Source organism: Anoplolepis gracilipes, chromosome 3, assembly GCF_047496725.1.
Source record: "Anoplolepis gracilipes chromosome 3, ASM4749672v1, whole genome shotgun sequence".
Classification (NCBI taxonomy): domain Eukaryota; kingdom Metazoa; phylum Arthropoda; class Insecta; order Hymenoptera; family Formicidae; genus Anoplolepis; species Anoplolepis gracilipes.
In genome coordinates this window covers 5,728,544-5,748,776 of record NC_132972.1, presented here as the reverse complement: position 1 = coordinate 5,748,776, position 20,233 = coordinate 5,728,544, and the positions used below count along the sequence as shown (strand labels likewise).

General features: G+C 30.3%; 2 protein-coding genes across 2 annotated transcripts; both read left to right on the top strand.

Moving 5' to 3' along the window:
- Window positions 1–1,100: 1,100 nt before the first annotated feature.
- LOC140663990 (prothoracicotropic hormone) lies at window positions 1,101–6,079 on the top strand. Its single transcript, XM_072888629.1, has 4 exons — window positions 1,101–1,178; window positions 2,057–2,293; window positions 4,024–4,164; window positions 5,617–6,079. The coding sequence occupies exons 1-4, from the start codon at window positions 1,128–1,130 to the stop codon at window positions 5,773–5,775; spliced, it is 588 nt and encodes a 195-aa protein (XP_072744730.1). The 5' UTR covers window positions 1,101–1,127; the 3' UTR covers window positions 5,776–6,079.
- Window positions 6,080–15,935: 9,856 nt separating this feature from the next.
- On the top strand, window positions 15,936–18,586 carry LOC140664243 (uncharacterized). The gene is made up of 7 exons (XM_072889190.1): window positions 15,936–16,097; window positions 16,480–16,868; window positions 16,972–17,091; window positions 17,681–17,736; window positions 17,818–17,896; window positions 17,975–18,103; window positions 18,320–18,586. Exons 1-7 carry the CDS (start codon window positions 16,013–16,015, stop codon window positions 18,515–18,517), a joined length of 1,056 nt encoding a protein of 351 aa, XP_072745291.1. The 5' UTR covers window positions 15,936–16,012; the 3' UTR covers window positions 18,518–18,586.
- The last annotated feature ends 1,647 nt before the right edge of the window (window positions 18,587–20,233 follow it).

Here is a 20,233-nt window from a genome sequence, read left to right as displayed (position 1 = left end):
ATAAATATTAAAAAAACTAAAAATTTTTTTAAAACTATCGATAGTACTTTAAAGCTGAAATTTCAAGCTTTAAAATGTTTAATTTTTCGCTAAGTATTGACAACGTGTCTGAAAAACACAGATTTATGTAGTTTCAAAATTATGTATCTCGAAAAATTTAAAAAAAAGCATTTTACAGACAAAATGTTGCAGTTTATGGAACTTGATTTAAATTTTTTAAGAGAAATTTTTGTACCGAGCTGCAGAGTGTCAAAAATAAAATTTTAAGAAACAAAACAATGTTCTTTTTTAATATACAAAACAAATATCTGTGTTTTTCAGACATTTTGCTGATACTCGAAAAATTACGGCGAAAAATTATCGCGGCTAAAAAATTAAGAAAACATTTTAAAGCTTGAAACTTCAGCTTTAATCGATATTTTTTAAAAATGTTTTAATCTTTTTAGTATTATATATTATTAATAACAAAATAAGAAATATAGAAAATTTATGGTGCCTAATACTTTTATCTACGTCTAATACTAAGATCAAAACTGTATATGCGACTAAATATAATTCTTTTTTTCTTGAATGTTTTACCAAGCTTAGCGTAACTTGGTCTGCTTGAAAACTGCAAATAAATTTTATTTCGCGAGTCATTTCCTCGCGCTGACTCGTGCTCTCGGATGTATTTGTCAATTCGATGGTGCCCGTCGTTTTACATCACGACAGTAAACAACGAAATTGGAGTTTTATGGGTATCTACTAGTCAAGTTTACTACGTAACGTCAGTCGAGACAAATATTCCAAATAAAATTGACGAACACCTTTACATGCCGCGATCCCGTCTTAGTGATAGGGTCGAAAAAATCCGATTCTCTCGCAGTCCTAAGGAAAAAGTACTTTTATTTATGGATATGAATAGACACGCGAGAAAGAATGAGACAAAAGACAAGGACGCGGCGCGAACAAAGGCAGCTGAAATTCACGTATCCTCTCGAATGGATATCGAGTGGCATTAATGGCATCTTTTGGTGACAAGATATAATGGGATCTCACCTATCGTCTCGGACTATAGGGTCGTGCTATTATTTTCATAATTTCGTATATAAGGAGCGGATGTAGAGACGTGTCCTCAGTATACTGTGATGGCTCGTGGGAGACGTGTTCTGGGAAGGATGAAGCTCCTTATTCTTTGTGTAAGCTAGCAGATACTGTGTGTCTACCCTTTTGTCATTTGTTGTACCACATTTGCGTTTATGTGAACAAAAATCTCTGATATATTACTTAATTTAAAGCAACATGTAGAAAGTTAGAAAATACCTATTTTTTTCTTTTGCATCGAATTTGACAGAAAGTGGCAGTCATAATACAAACGACAGATTTTATGATAAACTGAAAATCAAGTTTTCCGTCGACAACATTTTGAAGGAATTATCATTTATTTAAAATCTCTTTAATATTCATATTTATCAATTTAAAAAAATTAAATCTTGAATTAAAATTGTTAAGAAACATAATCTGTTTAAATTTATCTAAAAAATGATTAAATTTTATCATTCTTCCATTTTTTTATCACTTTGGCCTAACTCTTGATATTTCAATCAAGGAAAAATTGATTCCATTCAATTCAATCACTAAAATTAAAATTATTCTATAATAAAAGGTTTAAAAAAAATATCTGCATTTGTGTTAATAAAATTAAAATTTAAACGTCTTATCAAGTATTACAGAATATTTCACAGAAAATTATTGCAATTAATCAGCGGCAGTTTTAAACGTACATAGAGAGCAGGGAAAACAAAAAAATATCTTTTAATAGAAGACATTTTTATATAAATTTTTATTAAATGATACAAATATCTCGATTGTTTTTAGGCCATATATAAAACTCTCAAGTATTCTCTAGAAGTTATTTTACTTTCCTACTCTTTATAAGCATTTAACAATGACAGCTCTGACTAGTTTCAGTAACTTCTGAGATACTTTGTATAATGTTATCTTATTACGATAACATAACTGAGAATTTCAATCTGATTATTTTAATTATGCAAAACGTTTGAATGTACAAAATCAGGTAATGGTCCATGGTTTGCTGGCGAAGAGTCCGGGACAAGTCCTGTCGATCGGCCGGTGGAAGGAGCAGGTAGTCGCGCCGGAGTTTCTCCTGGACGATCGCGAGGACATCGCGAGCAATCGAAATACTTTCTTTTACGAGGACAAACGCAGCTTCCGTCCCGAGGGACTCGGCGAGCAGGTTCAACGGATCGCCAGCGCCGAGGACGTCGGTCTACAGCCACGTCTTGTAACGAGAGTAGGTTTGAATAATTTACAAGAATTTCTCCCTCTTTTATGCAAGTAACGTCTTACACGACTCTGTCGCGTCTCTGTCAAGTGAATTATAAATTCATCATTTACACGATGAGGCCTGTGATGTAACGCAGAAGAACCCTTGACTGTCATTATTAAAGCGTATAATATTTGATAATAATTTAAAAAGTAAAAAATGGCCTATGTAAAAAAACTTCTTGATAAGAAATTTTTTTTTCGTGAATAAAGTATTACTTAAGTATGTACTTTCATACTTTTGTGTTCAGAATTTATTAAAATTAATATATGGATAATATTAGTACTCTAAATTAATGTTATTAAGCAAATATTTTTTTGTATACATATATAAATTAATCTAAATTAATATCCATCTAATTATCTAACAATAAGTATCTAAATTATTATTAAGCAAACATTTTTGTACGTATCGTGATACCGCGAATCATAATATTAAATGTCAGCCCGCGGGATGACAATTGTCACTTCAAATATCTCTTTTTACGCATCTCTTTTTATAAAAAAATTGTGTTAATATTTTATGGCAATACAATTACAGTTACTATATAACGAGCAGTTAAATGCAACTCCAATCGTATAAAAAGTACGCGAGAGAGAATTCATCCTTTTTTTTCTGCTGTGTTATCCATTTATTTCACGCACTTTGTTTTTTAATACACAAAGCGACAATGAAACAATTGTCAACAGTCATAAACAAAGCAACGAGTTTGAAATATATATGGAAATATATCATCTCGTGAAATTTAATTGGAGTTGAAAGGTCAAAAATGAATTCGTTAGAAAATCTATTGAGTAACGTGCGGTGAACTCTACGTCGCACTGCTTCGCGCGTCTTTTCAGTTAATTAATTTTATTACAAATGATTCTATTATCGTGATTTTTGTCTGTCCTATTTCCGTGCTCGTGATAAGAAATAATATTCGACGCTACGTGGATGAAAATTTAATTGAACTTTACATACGCTTCCCACTTATAATTTTAGATGAAAATGTAGGGTAATTTTTTTTATTCAGATAGACATAAAAACGCGTTTTCTTTTAAAAAAATTATGAAAAATAAAAGCTAGCGTGTTTTGAATCGTAAACTTCAAATATTCTAATCTAGTTTATAACATGAATCTAACATACTCTATATGTACATTTTAATATAAATCTTTCTTATCAATATGAGATAAAAGATAAGGAATAAGTATGACTAGATTAATCTCCTTTAGTACACGATTTAGTGAGATATGATATGGGATATAGAGTGTTTGTGAAATAGATTTAAAACATTTTTTCGAAAAAAATAAATTATAAAATTCTCTTATAAAGATAAATACATATTGCTTTTGAATACATGAATAACATAAAAATAATAAGTTTTATAATTATTTATTATTAAATTAATTAAAGTGTTCTTAGCGGAATCACAAAATATTTGCAAGTCCTAAATGGCGAGCTTTTAAATTGTCGTTTTGTCCAAAGCTTTTTATGGAAAAGAGGATCATCTGTCAAAGATTTAAAATTTTAATTATATATAATAGACATAAGAGCTCCGTAGCATTAAAGAACATTATTAATTTATCGGAATTTATGGCATCTGTCTCATATTTTAGAAATTCGTATCCCAGTCTCTCAATTAATGATCTACCTCTCTCGACATCGCCATACAGAGTAATGAAAATCATTTAACGCAAAGATGGATTATTCGCAGTCCCTGCAATGCACCTGCGAGACGCAGTACGAAATAAGAGATCTGGGCGAGGGACATTATCCGAGATATCTAACCGCATCGCACTGCAAGCCGAAAGCCTGCCAGAGCAAGTTCAATCCCTGTCGACTGCTTCACTACATGGTAAGATCGCGTGACAATCGATAATCCGGGTATAGTGTGAAGTAGCGTATTACTGCGTTAGGTGCGTCCGTCGCCTAAGTGGTTGTCGACTACTGTGCAAGTATACACAACTTTAATTAGCGCCGACCGCGTCAGCTCACCGGCTTATTGATCAACAAACTTCTCACCCCGAAGATAAACATCGCCGTGGTAACCGCGATAAGTTAGCCTGATCGCAACAACGCGATACTAAATAATTGTCCATTACTGCTGCAGTTGTGTAATAGAGTTTCGTTTAATTACCCTTCGTACGTTCGACTTGACATGCTAGAGCTTTGATTATGTAATATTAACCTTGCATATCAAATATACGGTACGTTGTACGTATGATTGAATCATATTTCATCTCTCACGCTGAACCACTAGAATGTAAATCAAATTTCGCTCCTCTGTCTGGTTAAGACTCATCATAACCATTCGCTTTATAATAACGACTTTATATCGTTCTAACGTGACCTAAATTATTACATCATTTATAGATGAAAAGATATACGTTTATATATAAGCTATTATTATCTACGTATGTACATTTTTTATTTTTTAGAAAGAAAAATATATATATATTAAAATATAAACAATATAACGCAACATATTTTTTCAATTTTTATAAAAAACATAGTGAAGAGTGGGCACAGTTCACACAATGGTTTAAAAACATAAAAATATATAACATACATATTGTTTCTTGCGTATATGTTTTTTATCTCTCATTGTTGGAAAAAAACGAGAATATTAAGCTGGAATGTAATAACATGTAAAAGTGGAATTGAAAAGAATTTACGAAACACGCGTGTTGGAGTTGTATATACTATTCGTGCGAGATTAGGCAAGAAGTTTAAGCCATTAATATCGAAAATTAATTAATCCGTACCTAGTTAGTACCCTGGTTACAATTCATCTATGATAAGAATTCGTCTGCCGGCCGATTCTAATTAATCACATTAATTTACATATGTGATTATTCATCCGGGAAATGTTATAGCGCAACGGTGTAGTAAATTACAAAACGACCCGAGCAAATGCTTACGCATGTTATTAGAATAACTGTTCGCAGCACATTTTCCTCCGCATCATTAATCATCTCTCGGAAATATATCTAAAGATTAAATCAAAATTACGGCATTGGCTACTGTTTGTCAATATTTGCAGAATATCGAATAAAATTTTGGTCTCGCATGATTTTTCTACTTTTAGAAGAAACTATTTATTAATGTTTAAATATGTATTATTTGACATATACATATACGTAAAGCAGAAAATCATATATATATATATATATATATATATATATGTCAAAGTTTTAATTATCTATAAATGCTTAGAAGAATATCGAGATATATAAAATTTTTTTTTTCGCTACAATATTCGATAAGCGAAAAAACGATAATAATTATTCCATCTTGTCCACTACAGGTTCACATATTAAGCCAACGTGATTTGAGCGGGTTAAACGATGATCGTTACTCGGACGATAGCACGCTTCCAGAAACACCCCTTCCGGAAACTCTCCGTCACAAGTGGCAACTGAAACCGATGAAGATCCCCGTGGCATGTGTGCCAGCGACAGGATAGAGGGGACTAAAATACACGGATGTGCCAGATCGATTGAGAAGATAGAATATAGCAGTCTTTGTTGATCGCGTTTTTTTTTTTTTTTTTTAAGGACGATAAGTATCTTCTAAACGACGAATAAATGCGTGCGACATATTGAATTTTACGCTTCCGCTTACGATACATACGGCAAAATATGAAATATAAAATCTGAATAATGATGAATAAATAATTGGATTGTGAATTTCGAATCGTATGTAATTCTTACCTCTTGTTAATCCATCAAGATGTCAGCTTGCGAAAATATGTGTAGCAAATTTGTAGTCTTTCAACTGTCAAGTAAATAAATTAGTTTAAAAATTCAGATGGATTTTTAATTTTTGTTCGGATTAAAGTTTATACAAATTTAAAAATATGATCGAAATTAAACTATTTATTAATTCTTTTTGATATATTTATTTTTTCCGCTACAAAATTTTTATCTCGTTGCAATTTTTAATGAAGAATTGATAAACTATTTTTATTATAAGTAGTAAAAGTCCTCATTAACGCAATATGTAGATTACGCGATATATCTTATAATCCGACTGTCATGATTTGCTCAAAAATACATATAATTATATGCGAAAAACGGTTACAACTTTATGTTTTTTTTGTAAATGCATTAAATATGATGACGATTCGTGATGAAGTGATACATTTGATGATGCAATTTACAGTTACATTTGATGATGCAATTTACAGTTACATTTGGCAAAAAGATAAGTGCGATGAAAATCAATTAAAATAGTAATAATTTTGTACACAATTTGTTAGAAAATAATTAATTGTACTCTTTAACTTGCTTTTTTAAACACATTAATAATTAATAAAATTATTTAAATTTATATATATATATATATAAATACTACGTAAAATAGGGAACATTTTCTATACGTCAAAAAATGGGCTATTGTCAAACTGTTGCAACTCGTTGAAAAATTATCATAGAAAAGTTTAAAAAAAAGCATTTTGAAGCTTAAAATTTCAACTTTAATGCACTATCGATAGTTTTAAAAAATTTTTGCATTTTCCTTATTCTATGCTTTAGAAAAGAACACAATATTTTGTTTCTTAAAATTATGTATTTTTGAAACTCTGCAACGTGACAAGAAAAATTTTCTCAATGAATTCAAGTAAAATTTCAAGTACAACGTTTTACCTACAAAATACTTTTTTTTAAAACTTTCCTGCGATATTTTTTGACCGAATTACATGACTTTGAAATTAAACCTGCATTTTGCAGAAATTTCTCTTCTTACTTTATTTCTCTGTACACCCCATATCCAAACCGTTGCAAATTATGCACTCGCACTAGCATAACACAACGCTGATCGTAACGTTCATTTCGACGTCGCCAATGACAAATTCGGCGTTACCAGGAACAGTCGCAAAATCTAGATAAGCTGGGAGAAATATTAAAACAAATTTGGAACGAAATTTCGCAAAATTTTATTCAGAGATGCATAAACAGGCGAAATCGATTACAAGCAGTAATTGATCAGAGAGAAGGTAATACACAATTTCGCGCTTGCACGCACACACACACACACAAACACACACACACACGCGCGCGCGCGCGCGCGTATGCTGGCGGTAAATATTTTTTTTCAATAAAATGTAAAACTGGTTTCAAAGTCATGTAATTTGGTGAAAAAAAAGTCGTAGGAAATTTTTAAAAAAAGCATTTTATAGGTAAACGTTGTACTTTATGAAACTTGATTTAAATTCAAAGAGAGAATTTTTCTTATCAAGCTGCAGAGTTTCAAAAATACATAATTTTAAAGAAAAAAACAATGTATCCCTTTTTAAAGCATACAATGAGGAAAATACAAAAATTTTTAAAAACTATCGATGATGCGTTAAAGTTGAAACTTCAAACTTCAATATGCTGTTTTTTAAAACTTTCCTACGATGATTTTTCACCGAGTTGCATTGGTTTGGAAATAGTCCATTTTTTGACGTATAAGTGTTCTCCATATTTTTGTGCATAGCGTATATATGAACTTAAATAAATGAAAAAAAATGAATTTACAATTTGCTTTTTTTAATCTCCGTTATTCCGCCTACATAAATACTACTTTACAAGAGTAACAATTTTCACAATTTTTATATGTCAAATACATACTATATGTAATGCTGACCTCGAGCAACAAGTTTTCATTCGACGCGTAAAACAATTTAAAAGGCAAGATCGATCGCTCGTGTCCTGCGGATAGAGAAATAAATCCTCGTGTTTTTGGGCGTTTTAGAGTTACCGAAGCAATAAACGGAATAAGAGCGAACGTAATGAAATCTGCAATATAAAGATCTAATTCCGTACAATTAATCGCGCTGTAAAACACCTGATTAAAAAGGGGGCATAGCTGCTTTAACGACAGCAACTTTAATCCGTCGAATTTAATTTTCAGTTCTATGGTGCCGCAATTACGACACGTTCTTCTAACATTTTATAATTTTAAAAATCTCTCTGTCTGTATAGAAAAAGGTTGACGAGAAAATTATTATTTGTGTATATATATAAAATTTACATAATTATTTTTTCATAAAAACATTTTATAAATTAATTTATTACATAATTTAGATTTAAATTCTCTCAATTTATATCATTTTTACATATAAAATCTTTGTAGTATCATTCTATTTATTAAATATATGTATAATCAATGCTGAAAATTTCATCTATATATTATCACAACAGATATCATGCAAACAAAATGTAAAAGCTAAAAAATTGAAATATATTGTATATTAAGTTTGTACTAAATAAGAGAAGTGAAATAATAATTTCATAAATTATTTACTACTTATTTTATTTATACAACTTAAGTTTCGAAAATAATTAACTAAACACATCCATAACGCTATTAATTTTATGCCATAGTAAATAAAAAAACATAAATAAAAAGTGATAATATACAACGATAAATAACAAATAATACAAAAATCAATTAAACACGTCTTGTAAATTGTAAATAAATCTCGTAAAATATTAAAAACAGATAATTTGTTCGGACAAATAACAACTATATTCCAAGTTTTTATAAGAGATCGTTTCTTTGCCTTGCTCTTTACAAGTTACTTAAGTACAAGTATTTTCCTATACACGCGCGCGTATACACATAGATATATCAAATTCCTAGCAATTCATAGAAATCCCTCTTTATAACTTTTGAGTGATATTTACTTCAGCAACACCTGTTACTTTAAAAGCGTCTCCATGACGTACCCATTCGAGTATTACGTATTTCTCGCATTACTTGGACAAATTCTCGGAATGTAAATATTTAAAAAAAATTGTAGCTATCACTTTTCGATAAAATTTTATTAATTATATTAAATAAGTTGCAATGTCAATTCTAAATTTAATCAGTTTTAACAAACAAATAAAAACAAATATATATATATGTGTATATAGCAATTTCTGTCTCTAATAACATAATATTAATTTTTTTAAATGTTAAAATTAAATTTAAAATTAATGTTGGATGTGAAATTGCAAATAGAAGATGCAATAGAAAATGCAAACATATGTATTATTTATACGTGTATTGTATAAAATAATAAAGGAAAGAAAAGAAAACAATTTTTAAATGCAGAATGCCTCAGGCACTTCCGCTGCACAAATATGATCTTCACATACATTTGTTTTAATTCATTGTATTTTATTTTTTAAACATCGTAAAGTCGCTTTCTAATAAAATTTAAAATAAATCACTTTTCACTCTTTCTTCTTTCGCGCGCGCAGAATTGGTCTCATTCTCTTAGCCTATTAGGGGCTGGTAAAGTCTCGTTCGAACACTGGAACGTTTTAAGATGGATTCAGCTCGTACGCACGCTTTTGAAAGTTCGTTCTATATTACAGGGTTATAAACGCCGCGAGAAATACAAGCTATATCCATAAAAACGACAAGCCGCCTGAGCCTGGGGGTGTTCATATCGGGAGTTACGCATCGCAGACTGCGTACACGAAAAACCAATACTGCACACCCAAGCAAGACTTGGTCAGAGCTAAATCTTGAAAGCCAACGGGCCCGAATGCGCCCCTAATCTCATTAGGTACGTACGTGTAGGTCGCTTTGTCATTACAACAGCTCGATGTACCACTTAACGATAAACCTCACGTACAAGGGAACATTCCCGAGAGAGGGTCGAGACTCGGTAATATTATATATCGATTCTCAAAAGAAACAGAACTAATCATCAATTAAGCCTCCCTTTGATTTCGAATTAATTTCCTTGGAGATAAAACTCTTGTGTATATATAATGTTTTTTGGAGTAATATGCCATTAACAAAAAAAAGTAACCTTTTGAGAAATAAGTCTCACTATTGAGACAATAGACAAGTAAAATCTTATTCTCCATTTAATTTAAAAGTTTTAATAGAATTTGATTATTTTAATTCGTTAAAAAAGTAATTAAAAAAAAAAGATATAGATCAAAAGTGACAAGAATACGCGTGTATAAAATAGTTAGAAAAAAAATGAAGCAAAATGTAATGGATATAATATTAGAATTTAAATTTTAATTGCTTCTATTCACATCACGGATAAGTATCTTCTTTTGAATTAATTCCGCAAAATTCTGCTTATCATAAATTTGAGGCAAATTATTTGGATGCATCTCGCACAGCGTATCTCGTGTATCTCAAATAAATTCTCTCGCGCTTAAGGGAGCTTACACAACAATGGAGAAATAAAAATGACGAAGTACACGCGCGTGATCCGCTTATCGTGCACATGCGAAGCTATCCTTCATGTTATCACGTACGCAACGCAATTTTTCAAATTTTATAGGGGATTTATTCCGGTTGATTGTCCCGGTCTCTCTGTCGTCAATGCATCGTATAAATTACGCGTACATTCGTCGGTCGATCGAACATGGTTAAAACTCTGCGTGGAGAGCGTTAACAGTTTCCAGGGGCAAACACTCGAACGTTGTTTGCCCTCTTGCCTCGACAATATTGGCTGCCCGTCACCATCGCTCGATGTCGATGCATGCATCTTTACTCTGCTCTCTAACCGCATGTGATCATACAGAAAACGGATATATCGGAGGGTTGCTCAAAGCACACACATTTGCATTCTTTCAAAGATAAGTCGGTAGATAAAAGTTACATTGTCGCTTTGTTTAATTTGTACGATGAATTCTTCTTCTTCTTCTGTCATTTTGATTCTTAAATTAGATAAAATAGTTTAAAAAAGTTTAGCAGATATATTCTTCTGACCTTTTTAATTAAATTACTTACTAGTTGAATAATCAGAATAATATTACGAGTTGACGAAAATAAAAGAGAGTTTGATAAATATTATTTTACTTCCATAATTTTATTTTATTTTAATTTAACTTTAATTGAAGATTGCATTTTATAAAAACTATTATAACCAAAGGTTAAACTTTACATTAGTAACTTCACCAATTTTGCTTTTATTGCGAAAAGTGATTTATTATATCATTTATATAAAATTATCCAAAGAAAAAAATAATAATATATGTGTGTACAGATTAAAAATAAAAATAATATATAAAAGTAATTAATCAAAATAATGAGTGGATGTAAAGTAGCAGGAACTGATTTATTGAAGATTTCTTTTTTCCGTCAGAAATATATATGTAATAGAAAGTAATTTTTTTCAGCTTCATGAATTTTACGATTTTATTTGTGCGATGCACGTGCATTTATATCTGTTATATAAAAGCAGTTTATGCACACGTAAATTGCAAAATTTAACAAACAATGATACGTAAGGCGGCTTAAGAATAATTAGTGAAAGCTATGCTTGATATTTTTAAAAAAGAGAACGTATACATAAAAGTTATGCATTTATAAAGATTAATTCTTCTTTCTTTCTTTCTCTTTTTTTCCTTTCATCTTTTTTGCTTCAAGAAATCTAATCGAGAATATTTAGGTCAGTTCGATACTAAAATATTATGTAATTCCCATAAGTAGAAAATTAACATGAAAAGCATAGTAAGTGCCATATTTCAGAAAAATTTCTCTGCTTCTGAGGCGAAATACTACATGTCAAGGCCAGAAACACCATCAAGGCACTATTTACGAGAATAGAATATATGATTACACGCGAGACAAAGAGAGAACTCTTTTTTTCAGAACAAAAACACATAATATCATTTAGAGAGAAGTAACAATAATTTTTTCTAGGAGTTTTATTTTTAGCTTTCTCGACAATCTTTACACGGTGTCTCTAAAAACGAAAATCGCGCGAGTGGCCATCTCCATTGTTTTTTCTGACTCTTCTGGGCGAACGCACGTACAGGGATATCATCACTTTGGGTGACAGTCGGCCCTCGAGCGCGGATATAGCCACTCAGGCTGTATGTGTGTGTGTGTGTGGGTGTGTGTGTGTGTGTTTGTGTGTTTGTACTCGGGCTGATCTTTCATTTACCTTCCAGGTGGGCGTATTGCCGGCAGCTTAGTCGTACTTTGCTTCCACCATCTACGCTCCACGTAGTCGTATCACTGATAAAAAGTGATGCTGACGCGTGTCGCGACCGACACATCGATTGATCGCTCAATGGTCCCGATAACACATACAGTTTAATAAAAATTAACTCTTTATTTTTTTAGCCCAAGGAAAAAAGTTTTAATTTCTCGTAATTATTCACAATCAAACAAAATTTTAATCTCCAAAATATATCGCGTAATAACTTTAAGAAACTTATAATTAAAGTTGTAAGCTATCTGTTAACGTATTTTATAACGCTATTTCATGTTTTGAGAAAAATATTATTTTATTTCTAATTTTAGGGTGTTGAAATTTTCAATTTTCGAAAAGAAAAAAATTGTAAAAATTAAAGTTTGTAAGGTATTTATGATTAAATATTAGAATCTATTGCTAAAAAATTGAAAATTTGAGCCACTTGTGTAAAAATCATAAATAAATTATTAAATATTTTTCAATTGATTACTCAAATTTAAAACTCTCTAAACATTGTATTAAACCTGATTAGTATATATATATATATATATATATATATATATATATATATATATATATATATACAGTGGATTTAATATGTAAAGTCGATAATCTTCTTACAATATTATAAATCTAATATTTAATCGCTTTTCCAAAAAATCTTTTAAATTTTGAATTAATATTTAAAAAAAAATTTGAGATACTTTTTTCCAAAGTTAGATAAAATATAATCAATAAAAAAATTTTATGCGCTCTCCTACGTAATAGTCTCCTCTTTAACTACTTGATAAACACTTGATAAGATTGTATATCGAAAAGAGGGTAATCCGGTATTATACAGGCTAGCTAAGTAATTATCCGTATAACATGGGAGTAACAAAAAAATATTTTCTGTATTATTTCATTATTGCAGAATGTCCGTATAAAAAAAAAGCTCGCAGAATTTAATTAAAAACCTAATAATGAGCTATAGAGATTTTAGCAAAGTTATACATCACAATTTTTTATTATATTTTATATTAATTATTTTTATAATTAAATACAATTCATGAATTCTTCAAAATACCGTATATATGTTTATGCAATATTTTTTATATAAATCATCTATTTTATATTATATTGAAAACTTTTGGAGAGAGAGAGAGAGAGAGAGACAATTTTAAAATATGAGCTCTCTAAATTATTTTTGTTTAATTAAAATAATTTTTTATACGCAGTAAAATATCTCGTAATAATGTCGTTTAACTGATATCGCGATGATCTAGCACAATGTTATTCTTATACATTAAACGATACATCGTTTGCCGAAAATCATCACTTACCTCGGATACAGACAGGTTATCCGGTGGGTTCGCCAACCTCCAGATGGTCACCACTGTTGAAGTCTTGAGAAGAAAGAGTGTTGTTCGTATAATAGCTCCTGCGTGGCACATCGGAAGTACTTTGAGTTAAGCACCAACTCAATAACTTTATCCCTCGAGAGCTATCATCCGAATATTTTCTTCTTGCCTTTATCCGCCACCTTCTTTCGTCGTCTTCGCTCGTATCACGTTTGAGATAAATATCCCTACGAGGACCAATTAAAATGTTATTTCTCTCCTGTACACACCACATTAGTTACTAACTGGTGTTCTAACTTGCAAAAATAATTGTCAAAGAATTTTAAATATAAAAAGATGATAAAACGTTTTTAAATATATGTATAATAACATGTACATATATCAAATAAATTTCTTTAAACTGTATAAAAAGTTCTATCATCTTTTTTTTATAAAAATAAAGACGTAAAGAAATAATGTAGCTATTTAACTACCTCGTTATTACGGTATAACAATATTTTTCTGCAAATTATTAATAATTAAAAAATTTAGATTTTGTTGCTAAGTGTGTAGGTACTAAACTATTTTTAACGTAGTTTTCAAAATAGTTTAAACTTAATCTTCCTTGTTTGGAGATGTGATTTATTTATGTATTCATGGGACACCTTTTGCTCGTGTTTAATCGTGTAATAACGTGTGTGTCTATTTATTGCACGTAAATAAAACTCATTGTTGCGTAAATGCGTAAACTTTGCAACCTCGGTTTTTACGAACGCCAAGGTCGTTCCGCACAATTTCATTTGCAGCTAAACTGCATATGCGTAGGTAGTGTTGTGAATTTCATTCTCTCATGAACATTCGAATATCGAAAATGAGGCTACGCGCAATAACATTATTACGCTGCCTGGCGATTAATATAATGTGCGACATTTATAAATGCAGTCGCAATGCGTTATGAAGGCCGGACAACTCGTAATATTCTTGTAAGTTATATTAATGAATGTTTTCCCGCTTAATTTTGACGCCCGACGGAAAATATTAAACTGCTGCATTCCTATGAATCTGCACACCTACGCTACAGTTCTAGCGAAACTTTCGCACCAATTATGAATATTACGTTATACGAAACATATACATTCCACATTTATATCAAGCAATATAAATTGATTGAATATTTCTTACTAAAATTCTATATAATATTTATATTATATAGAATTATTATACGTCTTTTAATGTCTTTTTATAATCTTTGAAGGGATTTTAATTGATGAATGATGAATTTTTATCCTGCCAATTAATTTTCAAACACAAAAAAGCTACATTAATTTCATACAAAAATATTTATATTTTATAGAATTATTATACGTGCGTAGCTTTATTTTTTATAAAGCATATACGTATCAAATTTTATATGAAACTTGTTTGTGTTTTCTAACATCATATAAAGCTATTAAATATTTCTAGTAAAAAAAAAAACAAGTTTCTATTTTCTATACAGCTTTGTATAAAATGTGATACGTATATGCTTTATAAAAAATAAAGCTACGTACGTATAATAAGTCTATATAATATAAATATTTTTGCGTGAAATTAATGTAGCTTTTTTATGTTTGAAAATTAATTGGCAGAATAAAAATAAAAATTATATGCTTTAAATATGTACATAATCTTATAGACATTATTTAATGGCAAACGTAATTAAATGAAACAACTATCGGAAAGAGCAGACTGTCAGGAAGCAACATTGATGCAACTATCAAACGATGCGCCGGGTTAATTAATCAAATTACAACACACGCTACGCTAATGACGAGATGAAGCGTTACGTTACGTTGGCCACAACAATGTCCAAACCTACTTATCACACTTACAATAGCATTTTTTTCCTATAAATACTGTAAATTTTTAAATACCTTTTTATGAAGAAATTGCTCGAATGTACAATATTAATTTTTTATTTAAATATGAATTCTTTTATTATTTTATTCATAATAAGTATATTACTTTTAATAAAAATCAAATAAATTTTGTGTGAATAACATAAATTGCTTTAAATAACTAAAATATTTATTATCTTTCATATTATCTCATACTAATAAATAAAATACCGTCGTATAGGTATTAAACAAAAGATTATTGCGTCCACTTTATCATTTCTAAATAAATTCAAATAAATAATTTCTTAGCACCCTTTTTTAGCTCTCAAGTTCTTAAAATAAATATTTTATCACTCGCATATGTTATGCCATTATATGTAATCTTATAGATTTGTAAATTTACCTTTTTCATACATACTTTTCTTGAGAATTATCGTCCTTGAGAGCTATAATAAATTTTAAATATACATACAATAAGATAAGCACTTTCCAGCCTCTTTCTCGTTTCTTCGCGCATGGCAAACAGATGTTTTGCTACAAGTAAAACGTATTTTTCGTGACGTTTGCGGTGATCGAAACACGATGATTCGATTGGTCTTCTGTTACGTGATTTTCGTTTTTGTAACAGCAAGCTTCGTAGACACTCATCCACAACATGATTATATCGGTATTGCAAAAAAACTTTTAATAAATCCATGTTTTCAACCATTTGACGTTTCTAACCTAGAACAAGAAATGACAGTTTGTCTAAATATCTTTCTATGTCAACGTGCACGTTTGACATACCGTCTTTCTTGTCAAACGAGCACGTTTTGATGAATGTCTCAATAAATGTTGTAATTTAAAATCGATTATAAATATTTGTTGAAAACTGGAAAGCGTCTCTTTTTCAATAAAAATAATATGTTTAGCATTAATATATAATTTAATCCTTACACTTAAAAAATGCTAAGCTCTTTCTCTCATTTTTTTTAAATTTTGTTAATTTATTTCTTTTTAAATAATAGATTACATTATTTTTCTGTCATGATTACTCAATTGTCTTGCAGATTATAATGATGTACTTGAGGAACAAGACAAGAATGTTATGCAACAGATAATACAATTATTTCATGGTTACAAGTATAACAAGGAGAATCGTAGAAACATTGACCAAGATCTTGAGAATTGGACAGGACGTTGGATGCCTGATAGACCTGACATTCCGACACCACCGCCTAAAGTATTACCAAAGACTCAGCAATCATATGAATACGGATCAGAGTTATTGCATGAAATACCTTGGCCAGGCCGTTGGATGCCCAATAAGCCGGATGATCCAACACCACCACTTAAAATATTACCAAAGAATGAACATGAATTATATGAATATGAATCTATCACAGAGTTTCCTCATATGTACATGGGCCATGTATCACCAGAATGTGACGATGCTAAGGTGACTATCATCTTCAATCATATAGATTGTCTTTATTGAAAAAGTGTCAAAGTATTTTTAATTTAATTATTACATGTATATTTTAGTAGTGATTAAATTTCAGACTAACTTAACTATCGATTGGGATCATACTCCAGCTGAATATACATGTTATGGTCATAAAATCATACCAAGCAAGCTTATACCAAGGCTCTATTGTGAGAAAATTCCAAAGATGTACAAGGTAAGATATTTTATATATCTTTTATATATATATATATATATAATTATTACTATTGTTATTCATTACAAATAATGATAATTTGTGATATTAATTATTTTATTATTTTAATTACTTACTGTAAATTTGCATACAACAGTCTTCAATGTGCAGCAATGTGCACTAGTGCATCCAACCAAATTTGTTATAAATAACATTAACAATGCATTGATAACAGATATATATATATTTGTATAAATAACATTAACAATACATTGATAACAGATATATATATCTGTTATCAATGTATTGTTAATGTTATTTATAACAAATTTGGTTGGATGCACTAGTACACACTGCTGCACAATGAAGACTGTTGTATGCAAATTTACAGTAATTAAAATAATAAAATAATTAATACCACAAATTATCATTATTTGTAATGAATAACAATAGTAATAATTTATGGTATTAATCATTTTACTGTTTTAATTATTTGTATTATTATTTTGTATATGACAGCTTTTAATATGCACCAATACGCACTAGTACATCTAATAAAATTTGTTATTAGTTATTAGTAATATGAATTTTAATTAAAACATTTTTTTAGGCTGTTCACAAATGTATGAATCAAAAAATCGAATATGATGACGATATTCCTCTTTAGTAAGTAAATCATATTTTCTTTATTGTTATTTATCAGTGCCATTAGTAAGGTTAATAATAATATTCATATATGATTTTTAGTGGCCCACATAGACCTTTGTGGCCGGTTTATGGAGAATACAAATATGTGCCGAAACAGAGATGGTTGCATAGTCTTGAGGTAATATCGTCATACTGTATTATCTAAATTTGCTATCAAAGTATTATTTATATTTATCCTATTTTATCTTATTAACAGCATGGAGCGATCGTCATGTTATATCATCCATGCGCGAATCCGCTGGAAGTACAACGTTTGAGAAATCTTGTTAACAAGTGTCTCTGGCGACATATTATCACACCATACAGTTACCTGGATGAGGACCGTGTAAGTATAGAACTATTTTAATAATAGTTTCTCTTTAATATCTTTTTTCAACTTTTCTTATTGACTCACTTTTAATTTTCTAATTTCTATATATATTTGTAAATGAGTAAGTTCATTTATTCTTCTCAACACATTTCTTAATTAATATATACATATACTATTCTTGAAAATTTAGTTATTTAACAATCTTTGGTAATTATTACTCTATCCTTACAGCCTTTGGCGCTTCTATCCTGGGGCTGCAGGTTGACTATGTCTTATGTAAATCCCAAGCTGGTAAATCGTTTTATACAGGATAAAGCTCTTCAGGGTCCAGAAAAAATCGCGGACGATGGTCAATTCGACGACGGACTGCTCAGTCGATCGAATATAGTGACGGATGCAATAGATTCCGTGCTTTGTCCTAATATGTAACAAGAGAATGTATTATATGTGTAACATAATGATATCTCTTGCATTTCCAAGCTCGCAATTAGCATATAATTTTTGTTTATATTTTGTACATATTTTTTTTAGAGAAAGAACTCTCTCTTCTCAAATAGTTGTCGCCTGCTTTCCATTATGTATAATATTTAAATAGATGTGTGAAAATTATTTATTTTTCTTGCAAAATTTTGATTACTTAGTAAGTGAACTTTACTACATAGTACAATTGCTGTTATATCTTTTAGAAAATATATCGAATAACAACAATAAATCGTATATATATATACATATATATATATATATATAAATACAAATCAGTTCTAGTGTTCCATTTTTTACTAATTGCGTTTCTTTCACCCTTTCTTTACGCACCTTGCATTTGCAGAGGAAATTGGAGGAGAAGATTCAAGAAACTTACAATCGCCCTTTTTTTCTTTTATTCCCCATATATTCATATATTCTTCATCCTTCGAGAAGATCATTAAATACATTGAACATCGTGTCGGTTTTTCGAATTCTCCTTGCGGACCGCTTATCTACAGATGTATAGTAACTTCACTGCAGTGCTGATTATAATCTTTATTCTTGCGGATATTACTTATCTCCAATGATATATAAAATTAGGGATTAAGACAAGTGACACGCTACTGTTGTTATCGATAATGCAAAATATACTACCCGTCTACTCAATTGTTATAACGTAAAAGAATATAATTGTACAGTGAACGCTTGGCTTCTCCTTGTTTCTTTGTCGCGTTTGCGAATGTGTATGTGTGAATATCGAGAGTCGTTATTCTTACATCGTTGATGTTTTTCAAGTGCGGCACGAGTGGAAACTGGCGGTTCGCGTCGAAAAGAGCGGAGAGGTCGCGTTTTTAAAAATTAAAAATTTATTAATCAATTTTTCCACGAGAATCGACCGTATCAAAAGAATTATTTTCAAACTAAAAGCATCATGATTTTTCTTCGTATTTTAAATGACTTAGTTTTTTAGATCATTTAATTTTCCATTATTTTTTAGGCGTGCATTTTTTTTTAAACACCCTAGATGTCCCAATTTTTTAAGGCGTATTATTTCTTAAATGACTCTTTATATTTTATTTCTTCGTATAGATTAAATTCTCTCCAATATTATTCAAATTTATCTTTCGAGCTTATGTATAATTCGTTATCATCACGATGACATAAAACCGCGACTTTGAGGTCAGAAGTTGCTCTTTCCACGTATGAGCCGCCGCTTCGAATTCGGTCGAAACAAACGTTTTCATTTTATTTTTCTCTTATTTACTTTTCGTGACGCGCGTGATTCGGTGATATCTAACTGCATTCGGAACATCGGAGATTTTTTTCTGTAATAAATTCTCTTTTACTAGCCGTTTATGAAAATTGTTGTACACGTTCTAAATTGATAGGAGCTCGAATGATACTGGCTCTACGCATCGAAAAAATTGTATTTCAAAAGCAATAAGCGTACGAGAGATTACAGTTTTTACAGTTCTATAAATGTTCCCGAAGGCAGCTGGAATTCTTCACCAAACGCACGACTAGAGGCCTACCGTTACGCTCACAGAGGGATTTTTCCTTTCTGTTTGATTACACGACGAAAGGGCGCACATTCACTTGATCACATATTATCACTACTGAATTTATCGCCGCTACACCCGAACAATGTAAAGGTCCAAGAAATATTTTATCAGCTCCGCT

What these genes read in the sequence shown, in the direction of transcription:
- LOC140664243 (XM_072889190.1), top strand. Translation starts at nt 16,013, where the DNA reads ATGATTCGATTGGTCTTCTGTTACGTGATTTTCGTTTTTGTAACAGCA. An exon ending in TCCACAACATGATTATATCG is followed by an intron (nt 16,098 to 16,479) that starts GTATTGCAAAAA and finishes ATTGTCTTGCAG; the next exon opens with ATTATAATGATGTACTTGAG. An exon ending in GTTACCTGGATGAGGACCGT is followed by an intron (nt 18,104 to 18,319) that starts GTAAGTATAGAA and finishes CTATCCTTACAG; the next exon opens with CCTTTGGCGCTTCTATCCTG.
- LOC140663990 (XM_072888629.1), top strand. Translation starts at nt 1,128, where the DNA reads ATGGCTCGTGGGAGACGTGTTCTGGGAAGGATGAAGCTCCTTATTCTT. An exon ending in TGAAGCTCCTTATTCTTTGT is followed by an intron (nt 1,179 to 2,056) that starts GTAAGCTAGCAG and finishes GTACAAAATCAG; the next exon opens with GTAATGGTCCATGGTTTGCT. An exon ending in AGCCACGTCTTGTAACGAGA is followed by an intron (nt 2,294 to 4,023) that starts GTAGGTTTGAAT and finishes GATTATTCGCAG; the next exon opens with TCCCTGCAATGCACCTGCGA.